This window comes from Canis lupus, chromosome X, assembly GCF_003254725.2.
Source record: "Canis lupus dingo isolate Sandy chromosome X, ASM325472v2, whole genome shotgun sequence".
Lineage (NCBI taxonomy): Eukaryota > Metazoa > Chordata > Mammalia > Carnivora > Canidae > Canis > Canis lupus.
In genome coordinates, this window is record NC_064281.1 from 14557981 (window position 1) to 14574198 (window position 16218).

At 35.5% G+C, this 16218-nt stretch overlaps 1 protein-coding gene across 19 annotated transcripts in view; it reads left to right on the top strand.

Moving 5' to 3' along the window:
• Positions 1-16218, top strand: part of CDKL5 (cyclin dependent kinase like 5) — a 212381-nt gene that overhangs the window by 84448 nt on the left and 111715 nt on the right. For all 19 annotated transcript variants that reach the window (XM_025437899.3, XM_025437914.3, XM_049107266.1 and 16 more), the window contains 2 exons: positions 1012-1235; positions 3861-3895. In XM_025437899.3, the coding sequence (XP_025293684.1) occupies positions 1172-1235; positions 3861-3895 (99 nt within the window). In that variant the 5' untranslated portion in view covers positions 1012-1171. The remainder of the gene's footprint in view (positions 1-1011; positions 1236-3860; positions 3896-16218) is intronic.

Here is a 16218-nt window from a genome sequence, read left to right on the forward strand (position 1 = left end):
AGACATGCTCCTGTCATTTCTTTGAGCATTACCATTCATTGAGCATTACCATCCTTTCTGGCACCACAAATGTATATCCTGGGCTTGTGTTATACTTTTTCCTCCTTTTGCCTGGGAATCAGCCATTTCTCTGAAGAACCTGGTTCCTTTTATTGGTGTACTAGCTGTGCTAATGGATGTTGGAGTTTCATTGCTTCTAGGCCCCCTCAGTAGACAGAGCTAGGGAATATATATATATGTGTGTATGTATATTTACACACCCATTTATATCTATTTCTCCATCTCTATATTAAGAACTGAGCTTCTGTGGTCTCTAATTCCAAGCCTTCATCCTTTTCATATTTGGCTTTTTTTTTTTTTAAGATTTTATTTATTTATTTAAGAGAGAGTGTGAGCACACAAGCGGGGGGGAGGGGTAGAGGGGGAGAGAGAAGCAGACTCCCTGCTTAGCAGGGAGCCCAATGCAGGGCTCAATCCCAGGACTCCAGGATCATTACCTGAGCCAAAGGCCTAACTGACTAAGCCACCCAGGTGCCCCCATCCTTTTTGTATTTGTAACTTCTTTTTATGAGACTAAGAAGCCAAATTCTCATTATCCACAGTGTATTTATTTACTTACTTGCTCAGTCTGAGAACACACATAATTTCATATCTCTGTGTAAAAACAAATATCTAAGTATAGTATTTGTTTATAAATTTTTTTTTTGTCTAAATTTAGATTGAGGAGAGTAGTTAAAACATTGTTCTCAAAAAGTTACCTGGAGTTAATTCTTTTCCCTCTGAATCCCTCTTCCCCTTCAGTGTAGTTATGTTATTCATTTCAAATACAGATAGGTACATTTGTTTTTGTTCATTTTGGGTTCTTCTCTCTAATTATTATTATTATTATTATTATTATTATTTTTAGTATATGAAACATTAACAGGATTATAAAAGCACTGTACAAAATACAAGGATAGGTTATTAGAGTGCTGAATAAAAAACTTAAGGCTTTTGTGTTTTCTTTTTCAGGGAATCATTTCATACTTCACATTTGAATAAATATGTGAAAATCCCTGTCAACCTGTGAGAATTTCTTCTTTCGACATTTTTGTTCTACTTCACAACTTTCTCAGAAGTTCTTTCTTGATGCCATGTTCTGTGGCTTGCATCAAAAGAGGAGTTTGTCTTCATGAAGATTCCTAACATTGGTAATGTGATGAATAAATTTGAGATCCTTGGGGTTGTAGGTGAAGGTAAGTTTAGTATTCCAAGTTTCTGAGCAATGTGTGTAGTTATGTATATATGGTAATTCATTTTTCATAAGTCTTCTTGATTTCTTCTTCTTTTTAAAAAGATTTTATTTATTTGAGAGAGAGCAAGCAAGAGAGAGCACAAGTCGAGGGGAGGGGCAGAGGGGACAGAGAGAAGCAGACTACCTGCTGAGTGGGGAGCCTGATGTGCGGAGCTCGATATGAGAACCCTGGGATCATGACCTGAGCCGAAGGCAGATGCTTAACTGACTGAGCCAGCCAGGCACCCCTCTGATTTTTCCTTTTTAGTAATTGTTGCTTGACTTAAAGATAACTTTATGGAGATTTTGAGAATGATTCTGTTGACAGGGTATGAATGATTATAATTATGGTTTCTTAGCATGTATTTATTCTTTTAGAAGGGGTAGGGGGCAGAGGGAGAGAGAATCTTAAGCAGGCTTCAGGCCAGTGTGGGGCTTGATCTCACAACCCTGAGATCATGACCTGAGCCAAAATCAAGAGTCAGAGGCTTAACTGACAGCCACCCAGGCACCCCTAGCATTTATATCTTTAAAGCAAATGTTAAAAAAATTTTTACTTTATGAATTTTCAAATAAATTGTGAATTTTAAAAGGAGTTTTAAAGATATACCTATGTGAACAGCAAAGCTGTTCTAGATTTTAATATTAAGTATTTAAATCATTTAAAAATAAATACAATTAAAATACAGTCTGGGATGACTGGGTGGCACCATGGTTTCTGCTCAGGTCATAATCTCAAGGCTGTGAGTTCAAGTTATGTGTTGTGCCATGTGCTGGACATGGAGTCTGCTTGGGATTCTCTCTCCCTTTCTCTCTGCCCCTCCCCTGTGCTCTTGTTCATGCACATGCGTGCTCTCTTCCCCTCTCTCAAATAAATAAATAAATAAATCTTTAAAAAAAAATACAGTCTCTTCATTGGATACTTTAAATTCTGAAGTTGAAACCATATAAAAAGAATGGATCCCCTACCAAAAAAAAAAAAAGAATGTATCCTTTTTCATCAGTCAACCTCTTTTCCTTTTTTTCATTGATACTAATTATGTAAATAAAATTGATTCTTTTTTTTTAAATGAAATTCATTCTTGATGTCTTACCTACTCTGTTTTATATAGCTGCTTTTTTGTTTGTTTGTTTTTCCCCAAATGTATTATAATTACAGACTAATGCAATAAAGGTACTGACTGGAGCGGGTGAGCTCATAGGGTATAATAGTGTTGTAATGCTTCAAATTCTTGGCCTAAGTTTTTCTGGATCACAACTTTGATTTTCTTAGTATACCTGTAGTGGATCATCTTCTCAGGAATTGGCTCAGATTAATTAAACTACTAGACTGTTCTATAAATCAGAAAATTTCCGTTTCAGTTATAGTTGGAACTACCATTGCTATGTATTTTTTCCTTATAAACTACCTCAGATGCTTTCTGGCTAGGAAATACATATATATTAAGGAAATTAAAAATTGTGTAGTAAACTCTACATTCCTGTAGCCTGGGCAGTGTATTTTCACTCCATAGAAAAACTGGCATGGGCTGTTAAATTGTAATTGAAGGATTACCTGGTGATTATGGAGTTAAGTTAGATGGTGGTAGTAGCTGATTACATCTCGACTATGATAATAAGATTCATCGATCTCCACCAAAGTGAGGGAGACTTATTCTGATTCTCCAGATTCTGTTCAAGACACATTTCCCAATTTCATCTCTCTGAAGTTCCCTTGTCATAGATGTATGCAGACTTTGCCTGTCTGTTAATTTTCTTGACATCTCTACAAACCTCAAGTTATTATACATTACATTTTGATTCTGCTAATTAGGTTGTCACAATATAACTCTAACCTCTCAGTTTCCTGGGTATCTTGCTGTCAACTTTGTTCTGCCTCTAAAGAAGTAGTTTTTTGGCTAGATAAGAGGATAAGTAACCCAAACTGTAGTAACAAATCTCATCAAAGTATACCAAAAAAAGTGGAAGTGCTTAGCTATAAGTGGCCAGAGAACCTTGGACTACTTATGATCTGTGCTGAGTCTTTATTTATGGCAAAAATATAGCAACTCCTACTAGTTATTAATTGGGATGCGTAGGCCTATACTATCTTACCAGTCAGGAAAGACATTCTGTCTTCTAGGATTGAGAACATATTTGGTAGGCTTGGTACCTGAGCTTTCTACTGGGAAACACTAAGCCTTTAAATTTTAAATTTTCTACAATCTTTTGAGTTTATTTTCATTTACTCTTAAAGTTCTTATGTTTAAATTTTATCTCCAGAAATTTTAAGCTTGTATTTAAAATGTCTCCAATGAAGTTTTCTTTAAAAAGAGAAACATTTAAAAATACTTGTTAGGCAAATGAATTGCTTATGCTCTTGTTCTATAAAAAATACATATACTAAATATCCACATTCTATTTATATGTGGCTCATTGCATTATCACTGCAGAGTATTGTCATTTTAGGAATCATTATTATAACATATACTGATAGCCAATATAATCGAACTTTTATTTCTCTAAATGAAATAAATACATAAAAAACACATAAATAAAAACACAGTTTATATATGTGCCCCTAATTGTTTCTTTCTTTTTATTGTAGGAGCCTATGGAGTTGTACTTAAATGCAGACACAAGGCAAGTACATGGTTTTTGAAAAGAAAATAATGTATATGTTTAACTGTTTAGAAACTAATGTATTGTTCTGTGCATATGGGTGTTTAAAATTAAAACTGTCTGGCTATGATAATGATGTTTAGTGAAGTAGAACAAACATGTGAACCCAGAAAAAGACTACTTTTGGATAAACTTTGTCATGATTAGGTAGTCATTAATTATTTGCAATCATAGGCTATTTTTTTCTCAACTGACCTATGTATATAAGTGAACAGCTTCCTAATTGGAAGAGAGAAAAGGTGATAGAGAAGAAATCAAGGTAGTGACAGATTTATGTTCAAGTACTTTTGAGCAAGAAGGAGTTTCACTCAGTCATTATTTTTCACATAGATCCAATAACTTACATTATTTGGTAGATCTGAAACCAGATTTTGAAAGGTAGTGGATAGGTATTTGCTTATGAAATAGGTCTTCAGATAATAGTGTATGATTATCATTACTGGTTGTAGTTAATCACCCTTGAATAGCCTTGAAATGGATCTTACTATTTAGATTATTGGACTGTTATACTAATCATCAATTATTTAGGGAAGTTTTTTCAGATTTCCCATAGCTGTTGCTCAGTGGTAAGCATGTTTTACTCAGAAACTAACTTTAATGTGGCAAGTGTTGCAGCTGTAACAATTTTAAATGTTAGGTTAAATATCTTTCTGTTGGGATCCCTGGGTGGCGCAGCGGTTTGGCGCCTGCCTTTGGCCCAGGGCGCGATCCTGGAGACCCGGGATCGAATCCCACATCGGGCTCTCGGTGCATGGAGCCTGCTTCTCCCTCTGCCTGTGTCTCTGCCTCTCTCTCTCTCTCTCTGTGTGACTATCATAAATAAATAAAAATTAAAAAAAAAATTAAAAAAAAAAATAAATATCTTTCTGTTATGGTATATATACCTAGTCTGAGTATTAGTATCTGGTCTCATGCTATTTTGTGTATAATTTTATTATTAAAGTTTTTTGTGATATTTTCTACTGGAATAATTTATGTCTGAGATGAATTTAGAAATTTAGCCCAAGTCATAATTTAAACTCTGAAAAGTATCTATCATAACATATATGTATGTGTGTTTATGCATAAATAAAGAGGATACCGTTTTTGTTTATTTTTTCTTAACTCTTGCACAAAAATGGTATGTTTTGGATCTAAGGCTTCATGACAGTTGATGTATTTTTGGATTTTAGGTCATAAATCTCCTAATGAATTTTCTATTCTTGAAATTGGGTGTTCAAAGTATCTTATATTGGTAATAATTATCTGAAGATCTCTGCCAGTAAATCCACAAAAATGGTTTGAATACTGGGGTTCTTGATCTAGGATAATTAAGAATTTAAAATAGTATACATAAAATAAATTTAGCATCTTGGATACCTTGTTAAGAAATATTACTGCAGTTGGAAATTAAACAAATGGAAAGCCCTCTAATGAATTGCTATACTGTTAATGAATTGCCTTGAGTTATAATAAATTTCTGAAGCTTAAAAAAATAAAATTCCTTGGTGGATACTACTCGGGGGAAATAGGTTGTTAGTTTCCAAGTTAAATTTGATTCTTTCAGTGAACGCAATACTTCCTTTTATACCATGACTCTGTTTATGCAGCATAAGTGGATGCTTAAGTTCTTAATCTATGTTTCTTTCTTTTTTTCTTTTCTTTTCTTTTCTTTTCTTTTCTTTTCTTTTCTTTCCTTTTCTTTCTTTTCTTTTCTCTTCTTTTCTTTCTTTTCTTTTCTCTTTTCTTTTCTTTACTCTCCTTTTCTTTCTTTTCTTTCTTCTTTTCAAAGATTTTGTTTGTTTATTCATGATTTTGTTTGTTTATTCATGAGAGACACAGACTGAGAGAAAGAGGCAGAGACATAGGCAGAGAGAGAAGCAGGCTCCTCGCAGGGAGCCTGATGTGGGACTCGATCCCGGATCCCAGGATCATGACCTGAGCCAAAGGCAGGCGCCCAACCACTGAGCCACCCAGGGGTCCCGTCTTTTTCTTTTTAAAAGATTTTATTTATTTGAGAGAGAGAGAGAGAGCACAAGAGAGTGTGTGCACAAGCAGGGGGAGGGGGGGGAAGGAGAAGCAGGCTCCCTAAGAGCAGGGAGCCCAATGTGGGCCTTGATCCCAGGACCCTGGGATCATGACTTGAGCTGAAGGCAGATGCTGAACCAACTGAGGTGCCCCCTTAATCTTAACCTTTGAGTTTTGAAGTTGAAAGTTTTCTGATACATAATGCAAATCTTCCAATAGTGTTTTCTCTCAGTCTTGTCATATTTCTTCTATAACTGTTTCCCCATGCTTTTTCTGACCTTATGTAAGCTCTCTTTCTGCCGTTATGTAAAAATGAACTTTATTATTTGAATATATTGTTTTTATCTTTCCATGTGTCTAGTGTGTTTATTTGTGTGTGAAGATATGCTTGTTACCTGTACTTGGTTCTCATAATGCACACTGTTAGTCCCAGCAAGATGGGACTAGAGTGAAAGTAGATGAGAAACAGATATCCCTGCTCTTGAGAAACCAACTCTAAATGTGAACTATGATTCCTAGCACACTTTGCGTTATAAAGACAAATAAACCATAGTTCTCTTGCTCTTGTCTGGCTTATGGTCTGAAGAGGTAGAAAACAGATACTTTAAAAAATAACCCATGAGATTGTTGCAAATGACATTGCATCTAAAAAATATCTCTTTTTACTGACCTTCACTAAATGAGGGACTTGTAGACCAGCTCTCTAAGTATTGTTGTTTTTCCTTTACATGCGTCTAAAAAGATTTTGCTGGATGAAAAATGTAACACATAAATTAGTGCCTAACCCAGAGTACTATAAAACTCTTTGTAGAATATGCAGCTGTTTAGGCATTAGATTTGTTATAGATATATCCTCTTTTTAGCTAGAATCAGACCTTCGAATCTTTCCTCCATTATCCAAAAAGAGAGAATTTGATTCATCTAAGATTTTACCCTTTGGGATCGAACAAATGTATTAAAATGAAATCTCATGTTATAGTTAAAAATGGATATAATCCTCCCTGTTGTACCTATGATATGTAAAATAATCATACCTATATATTTTGTGTAACTTTTAAAAATTTAATGAAACACAAAAATGTATAAATCAGGTCTGTATGATTATATATGCATAGGTACATGTGATGACTTATGCATCAATTTGATCTCTTTTGGATAAGGCTGGCTGTGGGTGTTTATATAATTAAAAAATTCCTAGCACATTATCTATTTGAGCAAGTATGAAAGAAAGCTACTGTTACAATCTGTGTAGTAATTGCAAGAAATTTAGAGGTCATGTTTATAAACAAATGTATCTTGTCTTTTTTTTTTTTTTGTATCTTGTCTTTTGAGAACACGGCATGGTGTTGGGCTGTTTCATGCCAAAGACAATACTCCTTAATTTTCTGAAACAAATGCTGCACAGTTAAAAAAGAAAAATGCAACTGTACTCTCTTTTCCTCTGTTTATTGTATTTACACACATTGACATATATATATGAAACGTCTTAGCAGTAAGTGTTAAGCTACTTATGGTACCTTAGGACTACTCACATTTGGAAGAAGTTCTGGTTTGGACCTTTACTCTCCAGATATGTGTTGCTGGTTCTCTTATTATTTACATGTCTGCTTTGAAGTGCTTATGCATATTTTATAGCATGCTTTTCTTTTGCAGAAGCTCAGAGAGGTCATCTTTATAACAAAGCAGGGCAAATGGAAAGTGGTGACATAGGGAGATGTGCTTAGAAGTGGAAAATGGGGGTGGGGGTTTGTACAGCCTGACTGAGAGAGATTGGGGGGCAATGCTAATTCATCCTAGGACAGGGAAGTACTGATTCATGTATTTCCTTTGGTTGTGGTTGACATATGAGAAATTTTTGTTTGTTTTGAAGTGGTAGGTGACATATGCTCTTGGGATAACTAATTATACAACGCCATGAAGAATCCAGCATTGGGGTAGAACCAAGAAGTATTTAATAAATAATAAAGTTGACTTAAATTACAGAATCAAAAATGAAGGCCACTGTAGAAAGCTATCGTAGAGTATCAGGTTCCTGTGGAAAGATTAGAGATGATCCCAAGGGTTTGTGGTAAACTGAAAAATCATTGCTATTATTTATATGACTGACAAACAAAGGGGAGCTTTGGGGAAGAAATAATGAGTTTGGCTTTCATAAAAAAGAAAGAATAAAATGGCAGCAGAATACCAAACTTGGTAATAAATACCACATACGGAGCATCTAACATATACCAGCTAACTCTGCTAGTTGTTGTCTACTTAATCCTCACAACAGCCCTATTCTTCTACCCATTTTACAGATAAGAAAGTGGAGTCATTAGAGAGGTTATATGTTAGAGCCAAGATTATGCAGCTAAGAAATGGTGGAACTGGCTTTGATATGATGCCAGAAATCACTAACTTGAGCATAACTGTGAAATGTTACGGACCTGTCAAGAGGGAGTGCAGAGCAGAGTTAAGGGCATGTTTAAATAGTCCTACTGAAAGGAGTGGGAAGCAGACCTCTAGAAAGAAAGAGAGATTCTTTAAAATGGTACTCCAACAGTGTAAAAATCCATAAAAACACCATGATGTGCTTGCTTCAGCAGCACATATACTAAAAACACCCATGATGATAAAGATTGAGGGGTGAGAAGATCCATTTCATTTAACATTTTCATTTATTGATGACCCTTTTCAGTGAAATGGTACCTTGAATGCCAAATTGCAAGAAGTTAAGGAGAGAGCAGGTGGTTGAGAAAATCTGTATTGTGCCATTTTTCTCTTTTGAGAGTTGTGAAATTGAGATTAAGAGTAATAGAATAGATGTGATTAAATACTCACTAGTCAGGAATACCCATATTCCTCCCCCCTCGCAAAAGGCTTCTTGCGTTATTATCGCTTATTATGCACGATTTGTCTTTTGTTATAAAGGTTCATTTTTAGCAAGCATTATATATTTTGAATTAGCGATTCCTTTTTTTCTTTTTCAGATTAATTTTATTTTCCACCAAAAAGCTGAATGATGATTCAGTCACTTTTAAAAAATAAAAAACAACTTTTTAAAAGAAGATACTTGAGGAAAAGTCAATGAACCATCACCAGTTTAACAGATTACTTATAGTCTGCCATCCAAAACCACACAGTTAGTTATTTTCTACTAAAACAAAATAAACTTTCAGTTTTTTTCCACATTAAATGAAACAAGTCTTAAAAATTTTTTTAGGTTTAAGTTTTACATGTGAATTGAGTTCTTAAAACACAAAAGAGATGAATCAATAACGACAAACAATATATAGGATTAATTATATTATTTTCTTTGTCATTACTTTCCTCCTTATTTAGATATAAGTAGGATGTGGGTTCCTGGTTCTTGTGTACAAAATTTCTAGCATTTGAAGAAAATTAGAGAGAGGCTTGGGTTTTTAATAAAGATTGTAAGCAGTTGGAAATATTTCAGTATAGATTATTTCACCATAATCATTTTTTTAAATAATCACACTTTCCTAAAATGACTTTAATTTACTACAAGTTATGGAGATTACTGAGATGACAATGTTAAACTGGACTTTGGGTCAGGAACAAGGATCATAGGAATTATTAGTGGGGGAAGATATCTTCTGTCAACTCTTAAAGGGGTACTCAGAACCATGGAGATTACTGAGATGACAATGTTAAACTGGACTTTGGGTCAGGAACAAGGATCATAGGAATTATTAGTGGGGGAAGATATCTTCTGTCAACTCTTTTTTTTTTAATTAATTAATTAATTAATTATTTATGATAGTCACACACAGAGAGAGAGGCAGAGACACAGGCAGAGGGAGAAGCAGGCTCCATGCACCAGGAGCCCGATGTGGGATTCGATCCCGGGTCTCCAGGATCGCGCCCTGGGCCAAGGGCAAGCGCCAAACCGCTGCACCACCCAGGGATCCCTCTTCTGTCAACTCTTAAAGGGGTACTCAAAGAACCAAGAGAGAGGTGGTTTCCTCTCTTGGTCTATTTTTTCTTGCTGATCCAATTAATTGTAGAACAGTTTCTGGAACACTACAAAGGTCTTATCAAAATCATGCTTTGTATTATAATATTTTGTATTTCAGATTCTACTAGTCTTTTGATACAGGGCCAACTACCTATGTTTCTGTTGTCTTGTTATCAATAAAAGAAATAATGGCTCATGTATCAATTAACAGGCGAGTCTAACTTCTTCAGGGAACTAAAAGAATTTTTGGGCTTTTATCATCTTCATTGTTACCATTATTATCATTATCCTGATCTAGATTTGTTTTGTTTGTTAGGTTTTTAGTTAATGGGATAAAGAAATGATCATGTTAGAACTGTCTGGTACTAACTACATGTATTGTCTACACAGAAGACTTTACCTTGTTCATCCTTCTCACAGTGACTCAATTCCTAAATGATTTGTCCATCCCTTCCCCACATACTCCACTACCCCCAACTAGAGGATGAGTTGGCAGGGGCACTAGATGGACTTGGAAGTTTTCTTTTTTGCTAATCATGAAAACATGATGTTCAAAGAAAAGAACATTCTATACCTTCTTCAGATGAATAATTTCATTAGTCTCTGATAAATGTCTGTGCTTAAGGGATTTACACTAGCTCTTTAATGCAAATTCTTTTTAAAACTTCAGGAGCAAAAATGAAAGCAAATCATTTTTTTTTAAAACACAGGCCTGAATTATGTATTCACTGGTAATACAAGAAAAGCAACTGATCAACAAATGCCCATATGGTGGGTACTTTGAAGTAGTTAAGCATAACTATCAGTTGTTGAAAACAGTAACTGGAAAGTAGTACAGTGATCTATTTCTATCTAAATGATAATATCATCCTGAAATACTCTTAAAAGCTATAGTTTATATTCTATAATGCTTTTGAGCTTTACTCTTTTCTAAGTTAAAGATTTTTTTTCATATGTTAAAACCTTTTGATTTTAAAATATCAAAAAAAAATTTTTTTGTACCTTCTGTACTTAAAGCAGTGCACCAATTCAACCAAATATCTGCTTAAGAAAAATCTTTTGAGTGCTCACAAAATATCAGGTACTCTGCCTGACACTGGTTCTGTAGAAGTCAATAAGTAATTCCTATTTTTAAGAAATTTAGTCTAGCATCTATAAATCAAAAAATATAAGATCGTGTTCTCTCCCCTCCCCTTAAGGAAGCTTAACATATAGCTTGGTAGAGGTAAATTTGAGAGAAGATTATAGTTAAATGATGTGAAACCTTCTTTCCCATTTTTTTCAATAAATTATTCATGAAAGCCTACATAGGAAAAAAATCATGTCGGTAATAAAAGAAAAAAAGATAAGTATTTCCTAGAATCCCATAAAAGGACTACCATAAAGACGGAAATAAATTAGGAAGTAGTGCCATTAATTGAGGACAGTTGAATGAAAATGGTATAAAGTGGGAAATTTGTTTGCTTCTGAGTGTCAGAGGGCCCAGAACCCTTGGGTGGAGTATTGATATTGATGACTGTAGAACCTTCCCTACGTGGCACAACTGAAAACTTGATCCACATGGTTCATTCAGGTTGTTTCCCTTAACACCACTGTATTTGGATGGGCAGGAGAGCCTCCCTGACAGTGTAGATCTGGAGTTGGCAAACTTCCAAATGTGGCTCACAATTTTATAAATAAAATTTTATTGGAATATAGCCATATTCATCCATTTCTGTATTTTCTGTGGATACTTTGTACTAAAATGACAATAGTCCAGTAGTCGTGACGGAGACTATATGACATACAAAGCCTAAAATATTTGTTATGTGGCCTTTAACAGAGAAAATTTGCTGACTCCTAATGTTGAACAAGCTCTAACAAGGAAATTTCTGTGGAAACAGCATAGTGGCCTCAGTGGGTCATTGGTCTCAATTTCTATTTGTCTCTTTTGCCCTTGGAACTCTTGGAGTCTGAGGAATAGAGTTAATCAAAGTGTGGGACTTACACTGAAAATTGCTTTTCTCTAGAGCTGGGCTAGGATAAATCGTTTCAATGGCTGGGTAGGAAATTCTGTATTGGTTACCTCTTTCACATATCAACTGTCACAGAAATGGACTTTGCCAGGGACTGGGCATACAGAGACACATACCGCCTATTTGCCCTGACTGTGTCCTGTCACTGGCCTGAATAACTCTTTTCAGCCAAAGGTGAATACAAAGTGGGGCACCTGGGTAGCTCAGTCAGTTAAGCATCTGCCTTCAGCTCAGATCATGGTCCTGGGGTCCTGAGATTGAGCCTCAAATCGGGTTCTCTGCTCAGGGAGTCTGCTTCTCCCTCTCCCTCTCCCCCTCGCTCATATTCTCTCTCTCTCTCTCTCAAAATAAAGTCTTAAAAAAAAAACCCGATGAGTACAAAGAATAAAACAATCTTCATTGAGACTATAAAAGAATACTTGCATTCAAGAGGAGATTCTTTCAATATGAACAGTGAAAGTCTTTGGAGACTAAAAATTTCAGATATCTTCTGAATATAATTCAGGTGAACATAAATGAGAAATTAAGAAATAGTAATAATTTCTATTCTAAGTACCTTTTGACTTCTAGGCATCATGTTAGGTGCTTTATTTTCATTAGTCTAAATTTTTATAACAACTATAAGTACAGATTACCTTCTTTTTACCTGGGGGAAACTATTGCTCAGATAGGTTAATTTCCTGAAGTCTTTACAAGTTAGTAAGTGGTAGACCCAGGAGTTAAGTCACATTTTAGGCCCCTTAAAGAAAAAAAAAAGATTCAGGTAAAATTGACATAACATACAATTAATTTTATTTTTTTTAATATTTATTTTAGAAAGTGAGCAAGGAGGAGCAAAGGGAGAGGGACAGGCAGACTGCACATAGAGACTGATGTGGGGTTCGATCTCAGAACTCTGAGATCCTTACCTGAGCCAAAATCAAGATTTAGTCGCTCAACTGACTGAGCCACCCACGTGCCCTCAAATCAGTCATTTTATTTATTTTATTTTTAGAAGATTTTATTTATTCATTCATGAGAGACACAGAGAGAGAGAGAGAAAGAGGCAGAGACACAGGCAGAGGGAGAAGCAGGCTCCATACAGGGAGCCCGATGTGGGACTCGATCCCAGAACTCCAGGATCACACCCTGGGCAGAAGGTAGTTGCTCAACCACTGAGTCACCCAGGCGTCCCTCCAAATCAGTCATTTTAAAGTGCACAACTCAGTGTTTACACTCACACTCAGTGTTTACAGTGTTGCACAGTCACTACCTCTGTCAAGGTATAAAATGTTTTCATGACCTCAATAGAAAACCTCACCCATTAAGCACCTACTCCCCATGTCTCCTCCTCTGTATCCCTGACAACCATCAATCTACTTTCTGTCTCTATAGATTTACCTATTTTGGATCCCATTTCATATAATGGGATCATATACAATGTATGACCTTTGCAGTTTGCCTTCCTTCATTTAGCATAGTATTTTTGAGATTCATCCATATTGCAGCATATATCAGTCCTTCATTCCTTTTTATGACTGATTAATATTCCATTGTATGAATATATCACATTTTGTTTATCCATTCATCTGTCAGCGGATATGTGGGTTGTTTTTCACCTTCCATGTTCTGGCTACTGTGAACAGTGCTGCTGTGAACTTTTGTGTAAAAGAGTTCCTGTTTGCAGTTCTTTGTGGGTTTATACCTAAGAGTGGAAGTGATAGGTAATGTGGGAGTTCTGTGTTCAACTTTCCAAGGAAACGAAAAACTTTTTCCACAGCAGCTGCACCACTTTACATTCCCGCCAGCAATGTGCAAAGGTTCCAATTTCTCCATATCCTTGCTAATAACTTGTTTCCTTATTTTTGTTGTTGTTGTGACCATCCTAGTGACGTAAAGTGGTAGCATATTGTGCATTTGATTTGTATGTCCGTAATGATAGTGATGTTGAGCATCTTTTTTTGTGCTTGTTGATCATTTGCATATCTTCTTTGGAAAAATATCTATTTAAATCCTTTGCCCGATTTTTAAAGTTTAAATTCTAGTTAGAAACCACATATTGTGTGGTTTTGGGAGTAGAATTTAGTGCTTTATGATTTACATTTGATGCCCATTGCTCATCCCAGCATGTACCCTCTTTAATACTCATCATCCATTTAGCCATACTGCCTCTTTTTTTATTTTAAAAGATTTTACTTATTTATTCATGAGAAACACACAGAGAGAGGCAGAGATATAGCCAGAGGGAGAAGCAGGCTCCCTATGGAGAGCCTGAATCAGGATTCGATCCCAGGACTCTGGGATCATGACCCGAGCCAAAGACAGAGGCTCAACCACTGAGCCACCCAGGTGCCCCACCCTGCCCACCTTTTGAGTTGTTGGTATTATTAAGTTGCAAGAGTTCTTTATATATTTTGGATAAAAGTCCTTTATCAGATATATGGTTTGCAAATATTTTTTCCTCATTCTGTGGGTTGTTCACTTTCTTAATAACGTGTCTTTTGCATTAAAGTTTTTAATTTTGATAAAATCTAGTTTATCTCTTTTTTTCCTCTGTTGCTTGTGTTTTTGAAACTACTGCCAAATCCAAGGTCATGATGGTTTATGACAAATCCAAGGTCATGATGGTTTATGCCTTTAAAAATTAATAGTTTGAAAAAAATAGTTTGATTTTAGCTCTTTATTTAGGTGGTATTAATTTTGAGTTAATTTTTTTTTTTTTTTTTTTTTTTTTTTTTTATGTTGAGTTAATTTTTATATGTAATATGAGATAGGGGTCCACCTTCATTCTTTTGGATGTAGATATCCAATTTTCCCACCATTTGTTGAGGAGACAGTTTTCTTCCTTTTCATTGGTGATGTCACCCTTGTTGAAAATAAATTGACCATCACTGTATGGGTTTATTTTCAGACTCTCAATTTTATGCCGTTGGTCTATACGTCTGTCCTTATGCCAGTCCATACAACTTCAAAGATTTTATTTACTTTTTATAGAGAGAGAGAGAGAGCACAAGCACAGGCGAGGGGCAGAGGGAGAGGGAGAAGCATGCTCCCCGCTGAACAGGGAACCTGACTCAGGGCTCTATCCCAGGACTTCATGATCATGACCTGATCCGAAGGCAAATGCTTAAGTGATTGAGCCACCCAGCCTCCAATTTTCTTCCTCACCCCTAAAAGAAACTGCAGCAATTAAGCAAGAACTCCCCCATTCCCCTTTGCCACCAGCAACTTCTGATCTACTTTCTGTCTCTACAGTTTTGTCTATTTTATATATTTCATATACATGGAATAATACAGTATTTATGTCTGGCTTCTATTAGTGTAGAGTTTTTATGGTTCATTCATGTTGCATGTATCAGAGCTTCATTCCTTTTTATAGCTGAATAATATTCTCTTGTATACATATACCACATTTTGTTTACCCATTCATTTGTTGATGGACACTTGAATTGCTTCTACTTTTGGCTAATGTGAATAATGCTGCTATGAACATTCACATACAAATATTTTGAGTCCTTGCTCTTAATTCTTTTGTATATATACCTGGAGTAGAATTGCTGGGTCATATGGTAATTATGTGTTTAACATTTTGTGGACTACTGGCTATTACTGTGTTTTGATTTTTTAACCTGCAACTTTGCTGAATTCATTTGTTCTAATATATGGATTCTTTAGGATGGATGGATATATATATATATATATATATATATCATCTATATGAGAATAGTTTTATTTCTTCCTTTTTAATTTGGATACCTTTTATTTCTTTGTGTTGCCCAGTTGTTCTGGCTAAAACTTCTAGTATAATGTTATTAAGTGGTGAAAGTGGGCGTCTTTTTCTTGCTCCTGATTTTGAGCCTTTCAGTCTTTTACCACTGACTCTGCATGATGTTAGCTGTAGTTTTTCATAAATGCCCTTTATCAGGTTGAGGAAGTTGCCTTCTATTTGTCATCTGCTTGTCTATCATGGATATGGTGTGTGGGATAAGGTAGGTGGGCAGTTTAAAATGCATACCGCACTCGTATCACAAAGTAGCTACTTCCTTTATCAAGTCTTTCCTTGGTTGCAGAATTCTAGAAAAGTTGATCCTAGCACTTTTTCCAGCTTATTATTTATTTCTTTGGAAGGATAGAGTCCCGGATTTCCCTATTTTGCCATTTCAGTGACATCAGTCTGCAGATAAGTGGTTTGCACATATTTTCTCCCAGTCTGTGGCATGTCTTTTTGTTAACAGTGACTTTATTTATTTATTTTGAAAAAGATTTTATTTATTTATTCATGAGAGGCAGAGAGAGAGAGAGAGAGAGGCAGGCAGAGACACAGG